Source organism: Poecilia mexicana, unplaced genomic scaffold (assembly GCF_051168715.1).
Source record: "Poecilia mexicana isolate PSO_F unplaced genomic scaffold, ASM5116871v1 scaffold_2, whole genome shotgun sequence".
NCBI classification, from domain to species: domain Eukaryota; kingdom Metazoa; phylum Chordata; class Actinopteri; order Cyprinodontiformes; family Poeciliidae; genus Poecilia; species Poecilia mexicana.
The window spans coordinates 15030279-15058111 of NW_028263371.1; the positions used below are offsets into that span (position 1 = coordinate 15030279).

General features: G+C 38.8%; 2 protein-coding genes across 3 annotated transcripts; one reads left to right on the forward strand and one right to left on the reverse strand.

The window, feature by feature from the left end:
• Positions 1-1467: 1467 nt before the first annotated feature.
• LOC148160471 (uncharacterized) lies at positions 1468-10132 on the reverse strand. The gene is made up of 24 exons (XM_088011720.1): positions 9915-10132; positions 9516-9669; positions 7234-8529; positions 6959-7098; positions 6611-6815; positions 6389-6493; positions 6089-6279; positions 5842-5983; positions 4962-5609; positions 4716-4870; positions 4275-4394; positions 4143-4190; positions 3853-3936; positions 3706-3771; positions 3501-3589; positions 3107-3167; positions 2874-2924; positions 2757-2801; positions 2624-2685; positions 2482-2545; positions 2234-2287; positions 2000-2026; positions 1759-1912; positions 1468-1680 (listed from the first exon to the last, which is right to left on the reverse strand). Exons 1-24 carry the CDS (start codon positions 9939-9941, stop codon positions 1487-1489), a joined length of 4182 nt encoding a protein of 1393 aa, XP_087867846.1. The 5' UTR covers positions 9942-10132; the 3' UTR covers positions 1468-1486.
• Positions 10133-15077: 4945 nt separating this feature from the next.
• Positions 15078-26485, forward strand: LOC106927239 (NLR family CARD domain-containing protein 3-like). Of its 2 annotated transcripts, none has more exons than XM_088011732.1 (9): positions 15078-15467; positions 16935-17134; positions 18321-18399; positions 18505-18706; positions 19536-21291; positions 23063-23242; positions 24205-24378; positions 24902-25054; positions 25572-26485. In XM_088011732.1, exons 2-9 carry the CDS (start codon positions 17007-17009, stop codon positions 25576-25578), a joined length of 2679 nt encoding a protein of 892 aa, XP_087867858.1. In that variant the 5' UTR covers positions 15078-15467; positions 16935-17006; the 3' UTR covers positions 25579-26485. The 2 variants fall into 2 exon arrangements, with proteins under 2 accessions (XP_087867858.1, XP_087867850.1); XM_088011724.1 differs by having other exon boundaries at positions 15079-15467; positions 16988-17134.
• Positions 26486-27833: the final 1348 nt, after the last annotated feature.

The window sequence follows — 27833 nt, forward strand, 5'->3', positions numbered from 1 at the left end:
ACACCCTAACTATCCCAAACAAAAGTCATAAAACAAATTAAATTAATATTTTAGAGACAAATGTACATTACATTAAGAACACATCTATCCATTCCATTAATTATTATACACATATAGCGGGGTGGTGAGAGCTGCTGATGGACCCTGGACACATCGCCAGTCCATCCATAAACAAATACTTGCTGGTGTTGAAATTCAAATAATAGTTTTAGATGTTGTGAATGGTATTCTTAAAATAAATAAGTTAAAATCTAATATACAATGTCCTTTTCATTATTTCATAAGGACTAGATGGAAAAGAGGTTTGGTCAACAATTTTGGCCAACCTGGTCCGTTCATTCACAATTCTGTTTATTTGCCAAATATTTTTCTTATTATTCATATCTTGAATATAATTCACTAACAAATTAAATGACTTTTGAACTTCTAACAAGCTCAACTGTTATTGTTTACCATAATGTCTTAACCAGTAAACTGGTTGGTGTCCCACTATTCCATTTAGAAATTACAAATCTATTCTAATTGCAATCAATTTATAAACTGCGCTCCAAAGACCTTAAATATGCAATTGTTGCAGAACCCAGTGATTCATTTAAAACTTTAAATTCAGCTTCAACCTGGAAAGACTCACACAGAAAGTAGGTTTTAGAAATTTTATTTGATAAGAAATAATCTTCGGACCCGGCCGTAGAGGCTGCGCTGGTCACCGCCAGAGAGAATGATCTGCTGTTCAGGAGTTATTTTTTTCTATATGAAAACCTTTTTTTAATAAATTCATTGGATACATAAATTAAACCTGTGTAAATTGTAACTATAACTGTCTTCATCTCACCTGATCACGGCGCCGGTCTTATCTCCTCCACCCTTCAGAAACTCCGGCTTGATGTGCAACTGCTCCTCACCTGAGCTTCCATCACTTCCACCTGATCTCTACTTTTGCTCAGCTTACCTTTAATCTTATGTTTGGATTATAACTTTGTAACTAAACAATGTTTCTGTATGTGCTTGCTTTATTATAAAACAGTTCATTCTGACTGTTAAAACAAGCAGAAACATTTGTGTTTCTGTTTGTGCCGTATGTCAGGTTTGTAAATGAAATTTGTATTGATTCCAGTCATTGTTGAAAAAGTATAGGAAACATTGTATTTACACATATAAAATATTGAAAATTATGAACTTAGCATGTATTTTAAATTGTTAAATCAAGGTTATCCAAATACTAAACAACACTGTTACAATATATTTACAACCATTTTATTGGCTCTACTCTACAACAAAATACAGCCACAATGTAACTGTGTGGAAATGACACCATTTCTATAAAAACTAAATAATTTCAATCAAATGAGTTACAACAAAAGTAACATTCAAAAATGTACATAATATTTTATTAACATATTTCAAAAACAAATGACTGAACAAGAAAAAAGGCAAATGTGCTTCATCATAAAAAAAACAGAAAAAAAAACTAATATCTTCCTTGCATTTAGTACTGGCATTCAGGGCAGTGTCCAGGTATGCCATCACAATAGTAACGAGGGAACTCTCCTCGTCTTCCATGCCCGGTGAAGCCCACAGAGTCTTTATACTGCCGGTTACAGGAAGAACATTGGATAACCGCAAAAGGAATCCTGTTTTCTGCCTTGAATGATTCAGAAAAATTTTCCCAGTTGATCTCACCTGTTAATGAAAAACTTATTTTATGTAGTGGAAATCTAATTTCACATGTTTTAGGTGAAAAAAGTGAAAGGTCCTTACCATCCAACCAAGCAAAGTGAGTCTTCTTCCTGAACACTGGGTCAGACACAATGGCTTCAAAGGACTTGCATGTCAATGCCAACGTGAGGTAAGCTGTGTCTCCCTGTGCCAGTATTACCTCCTGGAGAATAGCTTCCAGGACAATCAAAGGCATCTGAAAATAATGATAGTAAAAAAAACAGGTGCATTGCAAGACTTATCCTGGAAGAATGGCTATGACATGATTATGAATGAATCTTACCTGTAAGATTGGCGGTATACTTTGTACCTGAATGGTGACGAGCATGAAACAATAATTAAGACTTAGTATCTGTCAGTACCTTATCCTATCCATCTGTAATGGTATAAAAAACGCTGTCCAAATAATACATTTTACTTTTTTTTTTTTGCCTAAATCATTTAGAGTTGTAGTTTCATTTGCACATAAAGATACACAAATCAAAATTACTAGTTATGCATATTTTTAAAAACTAACCTCAATTTGTGCCTCGGTTGCTTTGGCATAGTTGTGGTCATCAGCAAACAGAGTCTGTAAAAATATAGATTTTTTTAAGTGGAAGATTAATGCAAGCCCAAATAACATAAAAAGTCATTCAACCCTTTTAATTGTTCTATCCTGATTTTATTTCAGACTTAAAAAAATAAGCATACACCAAAAGTGTACTGTGAATAGAAATTACATGATTTGAAAATACAAAGTCATGAATTTTAGCTACAACTCACCTCACATTTTTCCCTTTCCTCAACTTTTTTCCGCTTTCTCTCCTTTTGCAGTTCTTCTCTGGACCTTTAAAAAGGACAAAGGGATGTTTTCTTAAAAAAACTGTCATATGTGTAACATGATGTGGTACATTATTGTTCTTACTTCACAGGGAAGTTTGTCAAGAGAGTGAGAGACCACCATCTTCGTATTGTCATCATATCATTCTGTGTACATCACAGGTTGAAATTTAATGAAATATCAAACAGAAATAATAGACTCTCATCTTTTTCTTTACCTCGCTGAAATCAAATGATGCTCCCATCACAAAGTACAGTGCATACTGTTGAGAAAATTTTGATTATTACATCTACACAAACCATACAACAATATGGTGGGTGAAAGCGGATGTTACCATCACTACAAACATTCCACAGTTGTTGGACAGTCCTTGTTTCGGCAATCCCTGTGGTGTTTAAGAGAAAATTCAAACAGGGTAGAGAAAAGTAATGCGTCATTACTTTAACTATAAAATTGAGGTAAAGGACAACAGCTTTACCCACAGTATTGCTTATAAACATTTAAAGCAGGAACGGTTTGAAATAAGCAGCTCTTAAGAACCACAAGTGTCCCATCATAACATCTCACCTCAACATCGTTGCCAACAAATTCTGTCCATGGACCAGATGACATCTGAAGACAGACTTCTCTGATGATGCAAATCATAAGAGAAGTTAAAAATTAGCAAGGGTATATTTCACAACATAAAAATTATAAAGATGTATGAAAATGCAAGACAGATGTGAGACAGAACGGTCTCTTGATGGTCCAGCTTTAACCCATGTCTTTGTTAAAAAGAAACAAGAAACTGCTTACAAAATGTGTGTCTTATCAAATTTCAGACATTAAAATGTTATTCACAAATTCAATTTGTATATTTACTGTTACATAAAAATGAAGATTAATGCTGAACCTTTGCCTCCGTGGAACAACGGAACAACATATTGAACACATGCCACACTCAAACTTATTCCTATAAAACCTTAATGTTCTGATGCGGTTTTCATCAGTGAAGCCAGTGCCATTGATAGAATCAAGGAAGAAAATCTCCCTATGTTTAGGCTTCAGAATCTGAAATAATATGTCGCACTGATGGTGAACACTACTGCACATTAATGAATGAATTTGACTACTTTCAAGAAAGGCAGTAAATATGAAGGTGAATATCAAATAAGTATTGTACTAACGCATAGTGTCCAATGTCCAGGATGCCACACAGGAATCAGAACCCAGTCCAGATCTTGTGCCTGCGGCTTCCAATTAAATCAAATAATTAATATATTGTGGTGAATCTGACCTCCAAAGGTGAACATAAATTTATCAACAGGATGTACTGGTAGGTGTTGTGCTGGGTCAAGGGAAAGAGGTGGAAACCAGGTGTGGACTACATGACTGTTTCCTGCAAAAACTTTGATGCCCTAGAGAAATAATAATAAAAAAAGGGACAATCAAGAAGTTCAAAGTAAAGAGACACTTTTTTGTCATCTATGTTAAATTCACATCCGAAACCATGCCTGACATTGTTTTTCATTTCCACGTTTATGAGATTTACTCTTTTAGTTTTTATACGATTCCAACCTCTCAAATATCATGAAACAAATGTAGGTTACATAAATTGACATACCTTGTTGATGCACATTCTTTCAACAACTTTCAGACAGGAGTTCAGAATCTTTGAAGAATTGTAGCAGTCATATTTTAACAACATAAAAAACAACTTTAACACTGATATGGCTTGAAAAATATTTAAACTCACCTGCCCATTCATGTCTTGCGATAAACCAAGAGTGAACATGTCTCCTCTGGTGAGGACCTGCCCATCAACACAAGCAACATATTCAGCTGGATCTCTGGTTTGGTCCAATACTTGAGCAAGCTTAGGAAAGAAAAATGGAAGACAAATACATTTTATTAACTTAATTTTGCACAATATCATGCATTCCTCAAGTATGTTTACTGATATCCACAACTTACAATGTGCTTATACTGCTTGTTTGTTAGAAATTTCACATCATAACAGATGTCTCTAACAGAAAAATATTGGGAACACTGTTGTGCAGTGTCTTTTGTTTTAAACTAAAATTCAAACACCTGATCATGTCACAACTATAAGTACTAAAAATTATTTGAAAAAAAAAAAACACAGAAAGAAATATTAAAAAAACAAACACCAAGCAAAATTGATATAAATATTTACCAAAGTAATTTCTGTGTTATTAGGCTTTTGAGTCCAGGTGAATTTATTTGCTCCAGTTGTTTGTAAGCTTGTCAAAGAGTCATCAAGAGAACATTGGTGAGTTTGAATAACGCTGGCTTCCAAACTGCAAGCATGTTGCTGGTTTTTCTCACAGCCTTTATTAACAGAAACAGTCCTACATTAATATATGTGTTGTGCTTTAATTTCAGAGACTACCACAACGATAACACAAAAGTTGAGCATTACCCATTATGATGCATCCATTTTTGTCTAGGACCAAATTTGCATGCGGCCCCGCAACTTTTAGAATGTTTTGTTTGGTTTTTGTGTTCTTCCTAAGATTGAAATGGTGGAGGATGTTTCTTTGCAGAAAGATGTGCGTGGATGGGTTGAGCATATTCAGGAAGTAGTTATTTTTCCTCATGCCTGCAAATAGTTGCTCTGCACACTGGCTGTTTAATCTTCCTGCCAGTTCCGGAACCATCTCAATCTTCCGCAAGACATCCTTCTCATCCTTACTATTGCCTTGGTGGAAAACGTCACTCAGACAATAATGCTCTAATGAGCCAGTGACAGGATGCCCTCCCTTGTCTTCTGGTTCTTTCCTGTGCTTCAACCAGGGTAAGTTTACAGCAAGTTTTTTTTCAGTAGCTTGTCTTATGTTTTCAGGGGTGGCCTCAACCAATCTACCATCGTGGATGGTAAATGGGGTATCCTTAGCACACCTCTTCTTTAGATGACTTACCAATCCCCTGGGGTAGTCATACACTGTAATATTGGGAAAAAACTTCCAGGATAAAAGAAGGTCTGCAAAGTCTCTAGGGCTCTCCGCTCTCAGGTTAAACTTTACAGAATAAATAATGCCACAGGGACAAGTGATTACAGCCCATCCACCTGAAACAACAAATCATATTCTTATTAGTACAGCATACAACTTATCTAGGTCCTTGTTGTTGTGTACTAAATTAAGCTTAACAATAGCATTGACATTACTATGACAACGTGTTATATGTTCAAAATAGCAGATACACAAGGCATGTTTTTTTGGTAATTTCTATTTTTCTCAAGGTCATACTTTCTTATGGGTTAACACATTTTCTGTTAGGAGTTGTTGTCACACACTTACCAGAGGCACCCCACACTTTCTCAAAAACCTTGTTATATGTGGCTCTAGAAGCCATTTTGTCCCGCAGACGGAGCACAAGATCCATCTTAGAACCTCTGCTGTCAATTCCACATTGACTGCAGAGTCTCCTGATCTCAGGTAGCTTTAAAATAAAACCAAAAGTTAGTTATTTTTAATATTATTTAACTGTCCTGAAAGACAAACACAATCGGAAAATTCTGAAAATAAATAAAAAAAAAGAGACTACCTTGAGATTGAGAACCTCATCTGCAAGCCGCTCTTCTGTGAGAAACTGGTCTACATCACTGTCGGAATCAGGCAAGTGGACTTTTTCACTCTCTGTGTTGATCAAAATGTCAGATCGTCTTGTCTGTGGTCCAATCCAGGGGGACCAGTTGTGATAAGTAGGCTTTACAACAAAAGGATTCTTGCAGCCAGCTGAGAAATACAATGGAGACAAGGAAAAACATTTGAGTCACATTAATACATGAATTACTTGGTACACAAAATGTTTCCCATTTATCTGTTGAGTAGACACCAGACTTACGTGGATAAAGTCCACGGCTAATCACTTCCATAGTAACCGCTTCCCAAAATGAGCGCGCATTAACTTCGCCATTATATTGCTGAGGTGGGTTTGGTATTTCACTAACTATTAAAATAAAACAAAAAACACAGGATTTTATTTTTTTAATGTTAATTTCAGATGAGTCAAAAATTTCAAATAACAGTATTTTGATCCATGCAGGTTTCAAACATAAAGACCTACCTGGCATGCTGAAAACACCTTTCTTATGTAGATCCATGACAACAATTGCAGGATGATACCCACATGAATCACATGAGTATTGGTAATCATGGTCACTTAGACCTTCAAACGACAGATATGCCTGCAGGATTCGATCCTTGAAAGGAAAGTTCTCTCCTTCTGTGTATTCGATAGTTTCGATTATGCGACTTACAGCAGTGTGAGTCTACAGAAATAAGTAAGGCACATTTACAAAGTCACAGTGATGCCTTTAGATGAAAAGCTCATTAATGCATGTTTAACCATTTATTGTATTGTGTTAAAAATAATATCCACATTCTACACAAATAATTAAAAAATGCAACTAACCTGCAATGCATTCCTCAGTACCAGACAAAAATGTATGGACAGCAGCAAGTGATCGTTGAAGTTGTGAATACCATCTTCCCAGTCTTGATATCGGTAAACCATCGAACAGTTGGGGCAAGTCTTCCTGTATGTTGATATACCTACGAGAATATTAAAAAGGTTACTATTAAGATCTTATGCTGACATGATAGAATTAAAATATTAATATTATTCTTATGGAAATAAAAATAAATCTGTGCACTTGTACTTACAGCGGAGTACATTAAATTACTAACCTTTAACTACTCCTGTCAGAGTCACTATTTTAGCAGTGGAAGACAACAACTGAGGGTCACCAAGACTGGCGTGCTGTCCACATTCTGTGCATTCAGTCTCTGATGGGATCAGATGTTTGGGGAACCCATTGAGAGACTTGGCGTCTCTACTTCTGGTGATAAGACTGTCAGGAAGATCAGCAGGTATTTTCTTGTGGTAAATCAAATACTTGATTATCCTCTCTGCTGCATCATCAGTAATGGAACCACTTTCCTCCTGACATTCTGATACTGTTGTCCCACACATAACATCCTCCTCTGAATGTACTGCTGCTTTGAACATGTCTGGCATTTTTTCAAAAAGATGCCACTTTGCCGTAGCCTTGTGCGTACAGGACCTTTTGCCGTCTGTACATGCACAATGCCAGGTATTTTTTCCTTTGTCGTAAGTGACAATCACCCTTCCAAGTCTGCTGAAAAATGCCATTTTTGGTTCAAAGATAGACACGTGAAAAGTTGTGTCTGTCCCACTGCCAAAAAGAAGAACTGAAAACGGCGTATTACTTGATAGCGCCTCTTGCTGATTTTTTAAAAGTTCTTCTTTTCTTTTAACACTGAACCATAAGTTGTCAACCAGGATGTTGAGGGTAGTTTCAGACAGAGGTCCTTCTGAGTCTGTGGCGCGTGGACAAAAGCGTAATGATTGAATGTGTTCACACTCAAAAGGCAAAATCCCACTTCGCTTGGCAAATTGTGCATTCACATTACACCTGTCAAGCTCACACTCTGATCTGTGAAATTGTGACCAGGTGTTTTTGATTACATGTATAGGTTTTGATGGACCACAAAAGGATTTCTGAACAGCAAAAACACCTTTTTTTGCATCCACACACTGACTCCTTAAATGATGATTTTGTGAAATCAGCTCCACTTTTTCATGGTGTTTTCTTTTCAAATGAATACGAAGATTCTTTTTTCTCAGGCGCAGATTGCACATTTCACATGTAATCATATCTTCTGAGCGGACAGGCGCCTGTGTAGCCTGGATGTCTGTAGCTGCTGGACGGACAGGCGCCTGTGTAGCCTGGATGTCTGTAGCTGCTGGACGGACAGGCGCCTGTGTAGCCTGGATGTCTGTAGCTGGTAGGTGGACAGGTGGCTGGGCTGCTGCACAGCTGGACACCATGTGAAAAGTCATTCTGTGATTAACCAAATGATTAACAAACCTGTCCCTTCTGTCAATGGTGGAAAAACAGTAAGGACAATGGAAGTGAGTGGTGTCTCTACATGGTAGGCCACATCTGAAGATATGGAATTCTGCAGTAACAAAAAGAAATGAGTAAAATTTTAAAAAAGCATTTATATACATTGCAGATATGTTTAAACAAGATGTGATTCATTATCCCTCAGAACAGGGAGAATGAATCCCTGTTTTTCTTAGTAGCCTCATAGCTACTACAATAAAAGTAGTAGCTATTAAATACACAATTGATTGGTAGAAAAAAAGCCATGTTTGAATTAATCACTGTACATTCCTTAACATTGTTACTGTTTTGTAGGATTTAACAATTAATGGCTTCCAGATAACAAATATATATTCTGCAAAAAATGAATTTAAATTTTAGAAGTGATATTGCTCAAACAGCCATGGGCAGAGATTAACTAATCAGATTAACTCAATTACTCTGTAATTTTGACAAAAAAATAAATAATTAGGACCATTTTTCAAAATGTTATACTCTTACATGCAACATAATGTGAGTAACTTCACTGAATGAAGAACACATTTTAATACACAAAAAATTTAAACACGATACACAGATAAAAGTTGTTTATGTTAGGTTTCCTCTAACCTTAATTTGTTGTCTTGTATTAAAATGTTTCCTTTTTGGTTTTAAAATACCTAACAGTGCACATAACTTCATTTTTATTAATGTCTGCTTAAATAAATGGGTAATATTACATTGCACGTTATAATCAGTAAAACAGTACTTAATAATAGCCATTTCACAAAATACTTTGTTACTTTTAAATGTGTAGTTTGCTGCACAGTTACTAAAAATACATTGAAATACATTGAAAATACCCAGAGATGTACTCATCTCTGGGTACTATGATGGCAGCTGATAGCTTATAAAGAAAGCTGTTAGTTTATAAAAAATATTAGACTTTCCAGAAATTGAACATTGGTGTACAAAAACATATTTTAAAAAATATTAACCTTAAAAAATAAAATAAAATAAAAACACGAGAGAACTGATAAGTGTGTAAAAAAAAACATTCATTAGTGTATTTTTCCATACCGTTATGTTGAACCACAGCAGTTCTTGCAATGTGGTTCTTAACCTTGTAAGACTCATCCGCACTGTATGAGCAAAGGGGACAGTAGTACTTGTTGTTCATGCAGTACGGAACAATTTTAGCTCCGATCCCAGTGTTACAAATTGATACGTGCATCTGTGAAATTTAAATAAAAAAACAAATTTTGAGCATAAAATACATTTTTCAATTATACATTTTTTACTTTTAGATTTTTATCTAACGGTGGCCTGCACGAAATAATTAGCTATGCTACATGCTAAAATTAGCCTTCCCGAACTACGAATTTCACTCGTTTACAGCTGTCAATTATATTTTCTAACTAATCTAGAAAAGCGTATTGATTTACTCTGTAAAAAAAGATTTAATACGGTAGAAAGTACCTTTTGCTGACTTCCTGGTTTTTGCATTGTGGATCGCGTGGCAAATGTCAGTGGTGAAACCTCTCAAACTTCTTACCCCGCTTCTTTAAGGTATTTATACTAGTGACTGTGAAAATAGCGCCCCCTTCATTTCCGGAATGTAATAGTCCAATTTCCATATAAGGTATGAGACTGACAGTGGTCCGTCACCGCCCCTTTCCGCAGGCTGCAGCGAAGACCCTCTCAGAGAATCTGGGACTGATGGCCGTCTTGGTGGTACTGGATCTCTGACTGAAAAAGAATGGAACAGGTTAGGAGCGTTCAGAGGCCGTGGGAAATTACAGTTCTGCTAGAGACCTTACTTTCTGGCGAGCTCGTCCCGGAGGAGGTGAACCGTTATGATCTGGGGCTGAGGTAGAAGTGAGGGCGTGAGCTTCCCTGGAGGGCGGACAGGTGAGTTGAGGATCGTTCTCAACCAGGAGGGAAGGTTAGCAGCTAGCTGGTTTACTCTCTGATCAAAGGCTGTTTATTATATACACAGTTAGAGAATGGTGGATTGACATTGAGTAATAACGGCTATCTAACACTTAATGCTGTTGTTATTAACCTGACCTTTTATTATATCCTTAAGATAATGAGTATCCGTGAATTTTTCAGTCAGGTTTCCCGAGGCAAAAACACACCGGAAGTAAAGATACACCTCTTCGAGTTATGACGGCCATTGTGTGACGTCTCTATGAAAAGGGTCTATTTTAAACAGGGTTGATCAGAACACCAGCTACACAACACTGCACACTTTTACTAATATTTTAAAATGTATTAATATTTACTGATGCTCTCGTGGATCCAACAGTAAAAATAAATAAATAAGAAAGCATAAAATATTCTTGCAAGACTAAGTTGCTGGGGTTTTAAAGAACCTTTATGATAATCGGGAGATTGAATAATTTTATAAATATTATATTAATGATAATTATTACTAAGTTACTAAATAATATTTTTAAATGTGTAAATAACATTACAACATTATTAAGTAATATTTATATTATATACTGAGGCAAATTTAAAGAGGAAAGCTGAAGACAAATAAGACACTTCCGGTTTGTGTTTTTCAAAACAATAGGTGTGATGTCTATGGTGATAAGAAACTACAGCTATACCATTAAACTGGAGAATTTACATATCACTTCCACTTCTTTTGAATACTTTCACATTAAGAGCTATGGAAACGAGTTCATATCCTCCGTTAGCTTTATATTAAATAATGCATTTTACTTTTCTTGTTTCCACCCTTAAACTTTTATTTAGAAGCATGAAATGAAATTCTGCCAAGGTTTTCCACCACCATATAACTTTGCTGTTCCAAGTCATTTAAAACAGATAAAAGTATTTAAATAACATTAGCAGTTGCACCATGACATTGTAACACATTTATTCACAGATAAATTCAGTTATACAACAGATTGCAGTTAAATAAGCAATATTAACTAGTAACATTTTGAACTTTAACTTTTATATAAATTTTTTTCCATTAGGTATTTTCATCCTGCTCAATGCTCTGATCTCAGCAGGTTGGATTTAATTACACATTTTTATAGTTTATATATTTTTTCAGGCTTGGTTCTTAAAGTTACAGACATCCTCTTTTAGTGAGGATTTTTAACTAAGTAAGTTTAATTTTCTTTTCCATTTATTTAACCCTGCAGTGGCTCTTTAACAACATTAATTTAAGCTGATTTTATTTGACCTGATGGCAGGCCCCAATAAGTATTATTAACCAATTATATAGTGTATAATTTCTTTGTATAATATGTTAATGACTTATTTTAATTGAAATGCGTCATTTGGATCATAATCAAACTTTAAGACTAAAAAATGAAATCCTACATTCAAATACTGTACGTAACAAGACCTTTGCGTAACCTGGACCTGACTGGCTCAGCTAGTCGTTGATGACGTGATCCTCGGATTTCAAACTCAAACCCCGAATCTTACGTCACAGATTGACGTCAATGACCGCCTGAACAGAGTCCTTGAATGTAGGCCTTCTGCGATCATTTGATCGCTAATCATTTTCTTGGATCGCAGGTAAATGCTCGTAAAAACAAAAGCCATTAAGGATAGGTTATCCTTCCTTAATTTACGAGCATCACGATGCTGGATGAAAAGATAATTTTTAGTCCGGGTCTTTATTTAAAGACCTGTATGAAAAGGAGGATGTGTGGACTCTGATTGGCTCAGAGTCCAATCAGAGGCTGGTTTTAAAAGGGCTGGTCTCTATTTCGGCTCGTTCGCTGGTAACAAGCTCCTATCGTTTCTGCTCCGCTGGCGGGCAAAAGCAAGGAGGAGGCAGATAAATGCTTTAACAACTTTATTCCTCTTTTTAACAAGTACAACGAACAGCTGACTTCCCTAAAACTAACACACTGCGCTCCCCACAACAACCAGACACTTTTCTCGCTCTTCTTCCTCCCACCGCCTACATGTTGCTCTCTACTGCCCCCTAGGGAAGAGAGGGGGCAGTAGAGAAAGGCTGGGTCTGTAAGAGCAGGTTATTGTTTGTACTGACGGTAATCTGAGTCATGTGACTAAACCTTTAATAGTCACATGACATGTGAAATAGAAAGATGTAGATATATAGCAATAGATATTTAAATCTTAATCACAGTATTTATTTACGGTCTTTGAATGCAGATCATCTGTGACAATTTAGAAACTGTCTTTTTGTTGCCTTGTCAATATTTGGAAAAACAAAAAAGAAAATATTCTACTAGTTTATAAAAAACATAACTATATACTCATTAAATGTATAAGCTTTTAATGACTTATTTTAATTGAGATGCTTTGCTTTGAAAATAATTAAAATTTAAGATGAAAAAGCGAAATAACACATTCAAATAGTAATAAGGCCTGTGCGTCATCTGCACCTGATTGGCTCAGCTGGTCATTGGTGACGTGATCCTCGGATTTCAAACTCAAATCCCGAATCACACGTCACAGATTGACGTCAATGACCGCCTGAACAGAGTCCTTGAATGTAGGCCTTCTGCGATCATTTGGTCACTAATCATTTTCTTTGTCTTGCAGGTAAATACTTGTAAAAAAAAAAACAAAAGCCATTGAGGATAGGTTATCCTTCCTTAATTTACGAGCATCGCAATGCAGGATGAAAAGATAATTTTTAGTCCAGGTCTTTATTTAAAGACCTGCATGAAAAGGAGGATGTGTGTAGTATATATAATTATACTTATATAATGTATACTAACTTTATACATTATATAAATATTATTAACCACTTATATAATGTATAATTTCATTGAATATTCTGGATATGACTTATTTTAATTGAAATGCATCATTTTGATCATAATTAAACTCTAAGACTAAAAAATGAAATCCTACATTCAAATACTTTATGTAATAAGGCCTGTGCCACCTGGACCTGACTGGCTCAGCTTTAGCTGACCTTTAACATACATATTAACAGGTTACACTTGATTCTGCTGTGGTGCCTGTGGAAACGAAGTGCATGAAGTTTGTGCTCAGCTAAAGCCCTGTGGATCACATGGTGGGACTTCTGCTTCAAACTGCTCACTACAGTATAGCATTGCCTCTGTCATCCATCAGTTCACTGCAGACTGGCACCCGCCAAGGACCCTACATGGATGTCTTCTTAAGTTGTAAACCCTGACTACATAATGTTGAAATAAAATTGATATGCCTTTTGTTAATACATTTTCTCTATCAATGACTTAAATTGTTAACTGTGATAATTATGTTTGTGTAATGTAGTAACCATGTACAGTGTTTAATATAATTATTAATTATTACATAGATGTTTTAGGCTGCACAGTGGTGCAGTTGGTAGAGCTGTTCTGGGTTCGATTCCCAGCCCCGGTCTTTCTGCATGGAGTTTGCATGTTCTCCCTGTGCATGTGTGGGTTTTCTCTGGGTACTCCGGTTTCCTCCCACAGTCCAAAAACATGACTATCAGGTTAATTGGCCTCTCCAAATTGCCCCTAGGTGTGAGTGTGTGTGCATGGTTGTTTGTCTCTGTGTTGCCCTGCGATAGACTGGCGACCTGTCCACGGTGTACCCCGCCTCTCGCCCGGAACGTTAGCTGGAGATGGGCACCAGCACCTCCTGACCCCACTAAGGGACAAGGGCGTAAAGAAAATGGATGGATGGATGGATGGATGGATGGATAGATGTTTTAAAGAAACAGCCACAAACCTTATGTCTTTGTTCCACAATGGCAGCTTTAATTTTAGTATTTCCTCTCCTCCACATACTTCGTTGCCAGATGTGTAAATTTTACTTGATTCTTAAAGTTACAGACATCCTCTTTTTGTGAGGATTTTTAACTAAGTAAGTTTAATTTTCTTTTCCATTTATTAACCCTGCAGTGGCTCTTTAACAACATTAATTTAAGCTGATTTTATTTGACCTGATAAAGGTGAAAATGAGAACAAATTAAGTTAAACCAGAGGTTCCCAAACTGTGGGGCGCGCCCCCTAGGGGGTGCGCCGTGTCATTGCAGGGGGGGCGCGGGAAGCCGTCTGGATGAAAAAAACAAAACAAAACATGAACACTGTATGCGCTGGGTTTTTACCTTAGAATGGCCAACTCTCTGTTATTCCTATGTCAATTTGATACAGTAGAGGCTTTCACACTTCCCATATTTGTGTCCTCTGTCACTTTTATCAGCAGTTAAAACTGTTTAATCCGTTAACATGTTGTAACCTGTTTTTCCGAGCCGCCTTTAAACGCAACATAAGCGCTACGACGCTCGCCCTGGGTTTACACCTGTGAAGGAGACCTGCTGCTGCTGGGCGGAGCTACGTAGGTTTGTGTTAGAATCACGGCAGCAAACCAGCAAAACGCAAAGAACTTTTCACAGTTTTTCCCTCCAAACTAACCGACTGAGTTGAGTAAAGCTGCTGGATGCAGGTAATGTTAGCTAAAAGATGACTAGCTAATATCAATACAGAACCTTAAGCTTAACAAGTACCTTGTAGGCTACCGATGTTGGTGTCTATTTTCAGCTACGTACATTCATTTTGCCCCCCAAAAAAGTCGATTCCCCCCCGTCACACGCGTAGTTTCAACCAGACAGCCATTTGTAATCTATGGGGGGGGGCGGCGCAGAAGAAAAAGTTTGGGAACCACTGAGTTAAACAAATGACCTGGTTAGTATGTAGTGGGATATCTGTAGTTACGATAGTTGACCACTAGAGGGCAGTGAGCGCTCATAATCCACAATCAAAAACCTGTTAAACTCGTTTGTTCTGCAGAACTAAAAGCTGCTCAGCTCCAAATCTTCTTCAATAACAGCAAAACAGAAATACTGAAAGTTTTTTTAATCTTTATTCTAGTTTTATTTCACTTTGTAAACTCAAACTGAACTGTTAATATTTATTCAAATGAATCAAACTTTGATTCTGGACGCACAAGAAAACACAAGTCACCTGACTTTCTGTGAAAAAGAAACTGAAACTAACTTTGTTATTTTTCTTCAAGTCAGCCTCCATTTTGAGCGGAGGGTGGAAATAACATGTTGACTTGTTAACAGAGGTAAGTGTTGCCGCTCCGGGTCCCTCCGAGTCTCTCTCGGCTCTCTGGAGCCTTTCTGACCGATAAACCCTCCGAGGCTTCCCGGGGCCTCGGCCACCTCGGTCTGGGTCCCTCGTCTCTCATAGGGTGTGGTCCCCACAGCAGCGCTCTGATTACTTTATTAAAGGCCTGATCTAGGAAGGAATTAGATTAAATGAAATGTTTTATTGTGAGACGTTGCTGCTTATAAAGTGATTCTAAGTGAGGATACATTATGAGACAAATAAAACACAAACCATAAACACACAGCTCAGTAACTGCGGAGTTAACCTGGTGAATGATCAACTCTATGATACAACTTTTAAAAACTCACTTAAAACCCATTTAATTCTCTGGGTTTTAACCCTGAGTGAGCTATAGGGTTAAAACCCTTGTCTTCACCTTGTATGTCGAAATGGGGTCCAATCGACCCCACACACGTAAAACCTGCATCATTTTCCATAGACCTCTACGTTTGCCTCAGTCCTGCACCCACAAGGGTTAATGCTGCACTGCTACTTGTATTTCTGATGTTTGATTTCTATTTTTCTTATATTTTATCATTTGTTTTCATTTTCCTGCAGCCCTTTGGTCAGCTGCTGTTTTATTTTAAGTGCTTTAGAGATAAAGTGGTCCACCATGACAGCTGCATCTGAATCTGATCTGTTTGAGTGGAGTGTGCAGCAACGACCTTCTCAAATCTAACCTAAATAAACTAAACTAAAAAAGTTAACCTCATGTAACTTTTTTACATCAGTGTTCTTGTTGTAGGGACTCTCTGTGAATCTTTTTAAGCTAAAAATCAGAACAAAAACAGTTTTAAACTAGTTTCTCTGCTTGTTGAAGTCAGCAGAAAGTGAAACACATCACTCCGTCCCTCATCAGTCTGGGTTCATCACAAACTGATGTTTCTCTTGTCTGGATCAGAACCGGCTTTAACCAGTCCACAGATTTCCTCTCTTCCTCTTCACTGACTTTGGTCTTTTTTAATTTTTACCTCTTGTTGCTCCTTGCAGCAGAAAGAATCGGGCCTCGCTGAGTGTTTGGGGGCTTCATCCCCTCATTGAAGCAGCTGATTACCCATGATTCCTTGCAGTGGGTCCAGCTGGTACCTCAGCTGGATGCTGTGGTCCCTGAAAGCAGCTTTAGCTGAGAGGAAATCCTGCTGAGCTGCTCACATGACCACAGAGGCTGACATGTTGCTGAGATCCCAGCTGGACCCGGTTCTGTCTGGAGGAGAGCTGTGGACCCGACCTGAGCTGCTGCTCCCTCAGAACCTTCTGCACACTGACTCCCTCCATACGGAGTTACAATAGAGTCATGATGCGTTCAGGTCCACTGTGGGAGCTAAACAAGTTCACTAGTTCATAGGAAATGTTCACTTGTTCATTCATCTGATTCACTCTGATCCTCTGAACTCCTGATGGGAACCAGCTTTCTGCTTCACAGGACACTTACTGGACCTGGACCACTGGTCTGACTGGTTCTGGTTTCTTTCTCAGGCTGACTGAAGTCCAGAAGATGGAAGATCTGGATCTAAAGAAGGACAGAGCAAAACCTCCAGGACCCATCAGTCCGTCTGTGAGGAGTGACCGGTCCAAAGATGAAAATCCAGTCTTTAGTACTGAACCTGGACCATCAGAACCAGAGTAAGAAACCAGTTTCTAACTGGTTCATGTGACTCTGCAGAGCAGGACTGGTTCTAGGCTTGGATACACGAGGAGACAGGCAGAAAGTAAAGGAGGCTTTATTATGCGTCCATTTTCTGCTCCATGATATTTATTAACATTGATGACTAGTGATTGATTCATGGGATAAACTTTGTCCAACTCCACAACAAAACTCAACCCTAAAACCTTGAAATGAAAAAGTTTCTTCATAAACTTTTTATTTTCTTGTTAAATCCAAGATTTAACCAACAACATAACATTTATCTACTTGGATTGTGATCATGCAGTTTTGCATCTTAAGCTGATTTGAACCTAAATGAAGATAAAAACACATTTCTTTCAAACAGTAAGAACAGACAGACTAAAGCAGAAGGTTTTTAAACTCAAAGCTTCAAAAGTCTTTCTTCCTGCTCCTGTTTTCTACTGTCTCTTTGCTTCAGTGCTCAGTGAGACATCAGGCAGGATGAATGATCTTAAAGATTCACTGAATGTTGGCTTTGGTTGGTTACCCAGCATTGGCTCAGGTGATGCACAGCAGCTTTATTACAGGAGACACACCTGATGGAGAACCAACACAGAAAATGAGAAGGGAGAGGGCAGGTCAGACATTTTCTGTTTCATTTGGAAAAGGCAGCAATTTGACTCAAAATAGGGATTTTGTTTGAAGTTGAAAAAGAGGAAAAGGATAAAGAAGGAAGATATGTAATGATTGTAGGACGAATTGGAGAAATGACAATTTGAGTAATAAATGTTTATGAGGAGAAGGACAGTTTCCTGAAACAAACAGTCAGAATAATAACTGATGATGGAAAAGGAATGAAACTGATGGGGGGAGACTTTAATACGGTTTAAAATAATATATTAGTTAGATACTCTTCTGATTATGGGCCACAGACAACGACATCCAGAATGCTAAATAATATTATAAAGAGCTGGTCTGATTGATGCTTGGAGAAATATCAACCCCAAGAAGAGAGACGACACATTTTACTCAGATCCACACAAAAGCTACTCTGGAATAGATTATCTATACAAATCTGAGCCACATATACATCAGGTATTAAAATGTAACATAGAAAATCTAACTATAAGTGGCCATGCAGCTATAATGTTGTCTCTGTGTGGACAGACAGATTCTGGTTCATTTGTCCTGGTTCCTCCACAGAGAGGATCTGCAGAGCTCAGAGGTTCCCACTGATCCGTCTGTCCAGCAGCACCAAACACAGCTGGACTCCATATTTATGGTCTGTACATGGGTTCTGTTCAGTCTGTAGACCAGAGGACTGTCAGTCTGTCCAACATGGACCTGATGTTCAGATCTAGTCTGATATCTTCTCATTCTGTTCCAGCTGCTGGAGGAAAACATTGTCACATTCGTGAAGAACGAGCTGAAGAAGATCCAAAAGGTTCTGAGTCCAGATGCCCCAGAATGCTCAGAGGGTCAGAGTGAGGATGAGGAGCAGAGGAGGAGCAGAGAGGCAGTGATGAAGATCACCCTGAACTTCCTGAGGAAGATGAAGCAGGAGGAGCTGGCTGACCGTCTGCAGAGCAGTAAGAGGATTTCTACAACAATTCTGCTGTTATGTTGAATAATTAAAACATGATTACATGAGAAAATGAATTCAACTGAAATCAAAGAAGAGAAACGAACAAATACAGAAAATCTTAATCAAACAGTCACATGAGCTCAATGACGTTCTGGATTCAGCAGCTTTTTAATTTAAACATCACCTGTGGTGACTGATGTGCTGCTCATGAAATATAAACTTTGGGAACTTTATATTTACCGTAAAATACTGTAAAAAAACAAACATGGCAGCAATGCACAAGATAAAAACCCATTTTAGTTTTAATTCCTGCACCCAGTACATAAAAATGTTCCATTCAGCTGCAGATGAAGAACCTTCAGAAACACACAGACAGCTACCAAATTCACCCTGTGATGCAGCAGCGCCAACATTGAGGGCCAGTAAATGATAAACTGCTGCTGATCTGCATGACATGAACTCTCCGACTGTCTACCGTCCATCTACATGCATCCAGACAGAAGAGGTGGCTAGAAGGCCTCCTTGTTGAACTGAGCTGCAGGCATTTGATGCAGATCAAGTTCAAAAAGTTCTTGCCAAGGTTTTTATACAGTTTTTCCTGTTTATCCCTAAACAACCAGCTATCAAAGTGTCTCTGAATCCTTCTGCTTAGGGCAGAACCTGGATTTCTACTGGAAGTCGGTTTGTAAAGAGTAAACAGGACAGTGGAGAGAACAGTTCCCTGGCTTGACCCAGTGCTGCGTAATATTGTGTCCCAGTTTGCTGTTTTCATTGGTCACTCTCCCCAGCTACAGTGGCCTGTCCAGACCTTACAGTGTGTTGTCTCCATGCAGGGACTGGAGCTGGAAAATGTCAACGGAAACTCAAGTTAAACTTGAAGAAGAAGTTCCAGAGTCTCTCTGAAGGCGTCGCTGAACCTGGAAATCAAACCTTTCTGAACCAGATCTACACAGAGCTCCACATCACAGAGGGGTTAACTAGAGAGGTCAACCAGGAACATGAGGTCAGACGGATTGAAACAGCATCCAGGAGACAAGAAACAATCAGGAGAGAAGACATCTTTAAACCTGGAAGTGATCAACCAATCAGAACAGTGATGACCATGGGAGTGGCTGGCATTGGGAAAACACTGTTAACACAGAAGTTCACTCTGGACTGGGCTGAGGGCAGAACCAACCAGAACATCCAGTTCATATTTCCATTGACTTTCAGAGAGCTGAATGTAGTGAAAGAAGAAAAGTTCAGCTTGGTGGAACTGATTCATCACTTCTTTGAAGATATTAAAGACGCAGGAATCCGCAGCTTTAAAAAGTTCCAGGTTCTGTTCATCTTTGACGGTCTGGATGAGAGTCGACTTCCTCTGGACTTTGATGATAATCTGATCCTGACTGATGCTACAGAGTCCAGCTCAGTGGATGTTCTGCTGACAAACCTCATCAGGGGGAAACTGCTTCCCTCTGCTCTCCTCTGGATAACCACACGACCTGCAGCAGCCAATCAGATCCCTGCTGAGTGCGTTGACATGGTAACAGAGGTCAGAGGGTTCACTGACCCCCAGAAGGAGGAGTACTTCAGGAAGAGATTCAGAGGTGATGAAGAGAAGGCCAGCAGGATCATCTCCCACATCCAGAAATCAAAAAGTCTCCACATCATGTGTCACATCCCAGTTTTCTGCTGGATCACTGCTAAAGTTCTGGAGGATGTGATGGAGACCAGAGAGGGAGGAGAGCTGCCCAAGACCCTGACTGAGATGTACATAGAGTTCCTGCTGGTTCAGCTCAAAATCAAGGAGGAAAAGTTTGATGGACGACGAAAGACAAAAAATATCTGGAGTCCAGAGAACAGGAAGCTGATTGAGTCTCTAGGAAGACTGGCTCTAGATCAGCTGCTGGAGGGAAACCTGGTCTTCTATGACAAAGATCTTGATAAATGTGGCATCAACATCAAAGATGCTGCGTTGTTCTCAGGAGTTTTCACTGAGATGTTTAAAACGGAGAGAGGAACGCGCAACATCTCCGTCTACTCCTTTGTTCATCTGAGCATCCAGGAGTTTCTGGCTGCCGTCTACATGCTCCACTGCTTCACCAGCAGGAGGTCAGAGGTCATCAAGACGTTCCTGGGAGAAGAATACAATGAAACATCTCTAGATGACTTCATGAAGAAAGTCATGAAGAAATCCCTCAGCAGTAAAAATGGCCACCTGGACCTGTTTGTCCGCTTCCTTCATGGTCTCACTGTGGAGTCCAACCAGAGACTCTTAGAGGATCTGCTGGGTCAGACAGAGAACCGTCCAGAAACCATCCAGAGAATCATCACCAACCTGAAGGAGATGAACACTGATAGAATCTCTCCTGACAGAAGCATCAACATCTTCTACTGTCTGGTGGAGATGAACGACGTCTCATTTTATCAGGAGATCCAACGGCTGCTGGATTCAGGGAAGAAGCTCTCAGAGACTGACTGTTCAGCTCTGGCCTTCATGCTGCAGATGTCAGAGGTTCTGGATGAGTTGGACCTGGAGAAGTACAACACATCAGATGATGGACGACAGAGACTGTTTCCAGCTGTGAGGAACTGCAGAAAGGCTCGGTGAGTCCAGATGTTTTCATTGTGTGAATGCTGATTCAGCACTATTGTCCTCCTGTTTCTTCTTCTTTCTTCAAGTTGATTCTGGATGTTTTTGGCCTTTAACTACTTCCTTCATCCTCTGGATGATTTCAGCCATTCAAACATCTAAACATTCAGTTCATCCAGGACAGCTGCAGCTTCTGGTTTTTACACATTTTGATCTTTTAAAAATATTTAACTTTTTATCAGTTTTCAGGTTGAAATGAATAGAAAACCCTGAACTCTAGAAAATGTCTATTTCCTCTCAGATCCAATCAGCCAGAGAGACTTTTTAAACTTTAAACTCTCTTCACTCATTGAGCTGCTGCTCCATAATTCACCTTTTAGGATCTTTGACTGTTTTTATAAAATAATTGTTTAGGTTTGATGGAAAGTTGAACCATTAAAATAAACCGTTGCATTAATTATAAACTTTGTGAACAGTGTTGGTCTTCTTCATCCCGTCATCATCCTCTCCTCTTCCTCCTCCACTCGTTTCCTCTGAGTTTGTAACTGAGACCAAAATGTGGTGATTGTTGTCTGGTTCCAGAAAAAGTCCTAGTTTCTGTCAGATCCTCCCAAAGCTCTGAGAACTCTGCTTCCAGAGCTGGAACCATTTTCCTCATCAACTCTTCATCTGCAGCCTTTGTTGAAGCTGTTAGCTGTCCTCCATGAAGACCTGCAGAGACATGAGCTTCAGCTCTTTAGACATCCCAGCCTCTTTAGTTCTGGAGAACTTTCACTGCTTCACCATGAAGATGCTGCTGGACCCAAACGCTCCGTCTCCTCCAGGGGTTTTGCTCTTCAGCTCTTTAGGAGTTTAGCAACAATTTCTTCTGACATCCAAACCTTTGTTCCTCTGAGACGATGGACAGACCACTGCAGAGACACGTGTCCCTCTTCCAACCAGTTTGTCCCAGTTCCTCTCAGGTCAACAGAGGACGGTCCAGACCTGAAGGAGCAGCAGGACCGGTTCTGCTGCTGCTCTGCAGGACGACCAGAACAATCTGCAGCTTTTAGCTGAAGCAGGTTGACGACTGTCCACTTTCTACCTTGTTACAGCATCAAATCCAGCAGATGAACGGAGACACAACTGGGAGCATCATGTGTCTGGTCTGCTCCCAGTTTCCTCTGTGGCAGCATTTAATAATCTGCTGCTGGGAGCCACGTTTCTATAGAATATACTACTATTATTAATGATGAGGAGGATTCTAGATGCTGCAGCAGCAGATATGGGCTAAACAAACCCAGAGATGCCAGAGGTCCACAGCAGGCTGGACTTCCTGCTCTGCTCACTTCATTTATAACTCACTTCCTGCTTGGTGGAAGATCTCAAGGAGCCAAACGGTCTAGTCCAAGTCAGTGTGACTTGTCAGAGCTGTGAGCAGTTCCTCCTCCTCTCCATCATCTCCAGTAGTTTCCTTCATTCAGCTCAGTCAGCCTCTTCATCAGCTGCTGCAGCTCCTTTGAGGCTCTGATGCTGCAGAGAAACTGAACTTTCCTTCACAGATGATAGAAGATCTTCAACATCTGACTGAGCTGAAGGTCTGAGGACATGAAGCCTGGACCAGAACCAGAACCTGGACTTTAGTCAGGAGCTGCACAGACTCTCTGTCGGGTCAAACTCAGTAAACTGAAGATCAGATGTTGATCAGATGATGACATCATGATGACATCACTGTTATCATATTTTATCTGTTTATGATCCAGATTGATTTCATTAGAACTGAATTTATTTCTTCTCTCATCACAGACTTGGTGGCTGTTGGATCCAAAAGGCTGAATGTGAAGTTTTGGCTTCAGCTCTGAAGTCCAACCCAGATCTGACTGAACTGGAAATAAGTTGGATCATCATAGATGAAGCTGGAGACTCTGATATGAAGAATCTGATTGAGATCCTGCTGAGTTCAGTCAGTAAAGTGAAGATTCTGGGGTTTGTTTTCTCTATTTATACAATAAAATCATTCATTGATACTTTAATCCTTAGTTTAATTAATAATTTTGTTGTGATATTTAAAACCAATATTTTTAATGTCACATTCAAATTTCAAACAATTTTACCTTATAAATAAATGATTTTCTTATTTCAGACTTTGAGATCATTGAACTTTGTTTTTCAGTTTTTAAAATGTTTCTGACTGATGAACAAAATGAGTAAAATAATTCAAATGAAGTTAATTAACAATGGAGATGTTTCAGTTTGGTTGGTAAAGATTCAGATTGTTTTATTTCTGATTCTCATCTTTACATCCAGAATGAAATGTTTTCCTCCGGTCGAGCCACAAACACTGACCAGTTCAAACCATCATTAATGAAACATCTAAGAAGTGACTGATTGTAGAAAAGCAAATCTAGATGAGCTGAATGACAGTGAGGTTTGCAGCAGCAGCAGGTTCCTCACTTTGTCCTGAAGCTGTGGTTCTGTTGGGCCGGGTCAGAGAGGAACCGTCCTCTTCAGTCTGACAGCTGTCAGTCGGTTGGAGCCTCGTCTCTGTGATGAAGCTTCATCAGGTCACGTCTCCTTAGGAAATAATGGCCTCCATTGGCTTTCAGCAGCTTTAAGAAGAACCCAAGGCCATTCATGAATAAACTGAGTGGTTCTGATCCGGTTACCAAGTCGGGTCTCCAGCTGATGATCAGGAACCAGCAGAAATAGCTCACCTCATCCAGGCTGCTGCTCATAGAAAACTTTGAGTTTCTTTGTTGATCAAATGTTCTGGTTCTGCTGGTTTGGACTCTTTAAACCAGTTTGACTGGATCAGATGTTAGAATCAGTTCATCATGTTTCTTTTACATTCAGGGAAATTAATTTTCCACATTTTATTATTTATTTGTTCATATTTCAGTTTTAACTGCATCCTGTTGGCTTCAGCTCATCTTTTATTCTTTATTCAGATTGTGGGACTGCAGGTTGTCAGAGACCAGCTGGACGTCTCTGTTCTCAGCTCTGAAGTCCAAACCGACCCATCTGACAGGACTGAACCTGAGAAACACCAACCTGGAAGGTTCTGGACTGAAGGAGCTCTGTGGTTTTCTACAGGCTAAAGGCTGCAGACTGGAAACATTGTGGTTTGTAATTATATAATTATCAATATTTCAGTGAATAATTATATATAATTGATCATAAATCAAAGTTCATATCTTCTGTTCTAATAAATATTTTCTGAGTTTGTTCCTGGATCCAGAGTTTAATTTAGTCCCTCTGTGTAACTGAGTTGGACCTGCTGACCTGAGGTCAGAACAGGACAGCATTCAGACCCCCAGTGTGTAGAAATCCCCCTCATGTCAAGCAGGTCAAAGGTCATTCAACCCAGTCTAGAAAAGTGAATTCCTGGAATCTGACAGGAACAAATCAATAATCAATGATTGATGCTTCAACACTTTGATCAGAACCTGGAATGATTTTACTGACTAAAATCCTCCAACACAACATGACCCAGTACCAGGTTCTGGTTCTGGTTCTGAAGTCAGCAGGTCTTTATTGAAGCAGCAGCTTGTTGGCTTTAATATTCATGAGAATCTTTAACTGGTTCTGTTGGACTGGTTTACCTGCATCCTGTTGGCTTCAGCTCATCTTTTATTCTTTATTCAGGTTGTTTGACTGCAGTTTGTCAAAGATCAGCTGTGATTTTCTGGCCTCAGCTCTGAAGTCCAACAGCCTCCATCTGACAGAACTGAACCTGAGAGGAAACAACCTGAAGAATTCAGATGTTCAGCAGCTGAACCGTTTTGTAAAGACTTTATGGTAAGTAAATGTTTGTAGTGAGTCCAGCTGCTGTCAGCATATTGAACTAAACCCAGTTAGCATCAAAGCAAAGCTCCAGTGTTCCCAGTAAAGCTGCAGCTTCTCAGTGGGAGGAGAATGGTTCAGGCTTCCTGATTGGACACAGAGACAGCAATCAGCCAATCAGAGGAGCAGCAGCTTGCTGTGTTCCTGTGTTTGTGTTGGTGTGAAGATGAGTGTTGTTGCTGTGTCCATGTCTCCAGGACGTCCAGCTGGACTCCAGCGTCCAGCCGTCCAACATGTCTAGAGACAGTGGTCCTCATTCATCAAACTGTGGCAGCAGCAGATCTGATCTCAGATCTGCTTGTTCTCTCAGTTCAACAGGAAACAAGTGATCAGGTTCATCTTGGTCACAGCTCTGAGATCAGTTTGACTGCAGCCTGGAAACCATCTACTGGATGTGCTGCGTCACTGACTGCTGCTGGAGAGGCTGGAAACACTCACTGATCTGATCTCTCCTTCCTTCTTCTCTCTGCAGGCGATGATCTCTGTAAAGTAGAGAACGGTCTCTGTGTCCTGCTGATCCTCAGAGGTCGAAGCTGCAGCAGTTTGAGTCTAAAGAGACTCTGACTGGATCATGATGATGACCTCTGACCTCCAAGACTTTCCTCCCGTTTATTTTCTCATGTCTGTCATTTAGTGTCTGATATTGTTTGTCTCTTTGGATCAATAAAGATCCGATTCAAACTGGGCTCCATTTAGAGGCTTCATGGAGTTTTGATCTGAACTGGATTAACTGGAAAGTTGATCTTTTTTCTCTCTGATTCATTTTCATCCTGGAACCAGAAATGGTCTGAGATGGAAACATGGGAATCATTTTCAGTTCAGCTTTGAATCATAAAGACACTTCAAACCTCTTTTCTCTGCTGCTTCTTCTTCTGTTGACAGGAAAATGTTCCTCAAAGCTCCACAGATAAAAAGATGCTTTACTGGAAACTGCAGAGAAACTTCAGCTTCCATCACAGAAACCAGTTGAACCAGTTTAGAACTGGATGTCCCACAGGAACTCTGATCTTAGAGCAGTTTTCGGGAACATCCAGCATTTATCTGGACATTATTTTAATATTCTGTATATATTGTTATTTTGTTATAGTCTTTCTAAAAATCTTTAAATAATGAAGTTTTGCATCATATTCATTGATCCTCAGCTTTAATATTCCTCAGCCTGTTTTGGTTTTTCCTTTTTTAACTCCATGTTTCATGTTTTGAGTTTTCTAGAGAACTTTAGGACTCGATGTGTCACATCAGGCTCTTTACTGAGATTCACTGATTTATTCAGACCTCAGAGAATCACTGGGATAATGTGCCGATTGGTTCATGTTTGGTTTTATATTTATTCTAATGTAATGTGGGTTGCTGTCTGTTTAATGAGCAATAAAGTTTTTAATAACATTCTTTGTGTTTTCTGTTCAGCAAATTGTTTACAAAACTACAGGTCAAAAAATTAGAACATCACAAAAAGTTCATTGAAGTCAGTAAAAAAAAGATTTTATACATTTTAATCTTTATAGTCATTATGAAAATCTTTAATAATGAAGTTTTGCATCATCATTGATTCTCAGTTTGTTTTTGTGTTTTACTTTTTTAACTCCATGTTTCATGTTTTGAGTTTTCTAAAGAACTTTAGGACTCGATGCGTCACATCAGGCTCTTTACTGAGATTATATTGACTTATTCAGACCTCAGAGAATCACTGGGATAATGTACTGATTGGTTTATGTTTTTATATTTCTTCTAACATAATATGGGTTATTTGGTTAATAAATATTTTAATAATGCTCTTTGTACAAATATAATAACTGCACCTTTTATTTTAATCCTTCATGCTGTCTAGCTTTTTGTATTAGGATCAACAAAGAAATTAAAATATATTTAAGTTTTCATTTTGACTTTGTTTATTTAGGTTTACTAAATAATTTAGGTTTATTTAGTAACAACAGAAACTTCCTGTTCAGTTGATCTGAGCTTTTGAACTGATTTTGTGGTGAACCTTTTCCATGAACTGCTGAGATTCATGACTGGAAGACATTAATGCAATAAAGTCATTAAGTCTCAGTTAATAAATATTGAGGCAGTTTGTTTTTACTAAACGTGTTGCATCAACCATTTTATTTAATTGTTTTCCAGTTATTTGGTTGAAAATTGAGATTTGAATCCTTTTCTTCCTGCTCTGCAGAGGCTCGGCCAGTTCCTCCTGATTCATCTTCCTCTGGAAGAAAAGCTACTGTTAGAGATTTTTGTATTTCTGTGTTATCATTTTATTTGTATTCAGTCTAATGCTAATCAATAATTAATCAACATTCAGTCTAATGTTAATTGGTAATGTAGTACGGTGCTAAAACTTTTTGATTGCTGTGTTGAATATCTGTGCTCCTGAGAACTGATTGTTCCCTCCAGAGTTCGCTCTCAAGGGAAAGAGCCTGATGATCTGTGTGTTAGATTGAGCTTGCCATCTGCCTTATTGTTTATCTTTTCTGACTATTGTTTTTCCAAATAAAAGGCCTGCTCTAGCAGAGAGAAGGCAGAACGCTCTGTGAACGGCTCGGAGGAGCAGTTTGCTGAGTCTTCTCCTTCTGCAGAAGTTTGGTCATAAAATTCATATACGTTGTCTGTGGTTCTTTTAATGTAGGTTCGAGAAAAATACCTATCAGCTATGATCTTCAGCAAAGCTTCTGTGCTGCTCCTCCTCTTCTGCTCTTCATCATCAACTACCTCCTCATCCTCCTTCTGACTCTGAGCA

Bases quoted from the DNA above. Each gene is read 5' to 3' on its own strand.
- LOC106927239 (XM_088011732.1), top strand. From the start codon at position 17,007: ATGGAAGATCTGGATCTAAAGAAGGACAGAGCAAAACCTCCAGGACCC. The intron at 17,135-18,320 runs GTAAGAAACCAG...GTTCCTCCACAG, and splicing joins CCTGGACCATCAGAACCAGA to AGAGGATCTGCAGAGCTCAG. The intron at 18,707-19,535 runs GTAAGAGGATTT...GTCTCCATGCAG, and splicing joins GGCTGACCGTCTGCAGAGCA to GGACTGGAGCTGGAAAATGT.
- LOC148160471 (XM_088011720.1), bottom strand. From the start codon at position 9,941: ATGCAAAAACCAGGAAGTCAGCAAAAG. The intron at 8,530-9,515 runs GTATGGAAAAAT...TTGTTACTGCAG, and splicing joins TGCTGTGGTTCAACATAACG to AATTCCATATCTTCAGATGT. The intron at 3,168-3,500 runs GTTTTATAGGAA...TTGCATCATCAG, and splicing joins AACCGCATCAGAACATTAAG to AGAAGTCTGTCTTCAGATGT.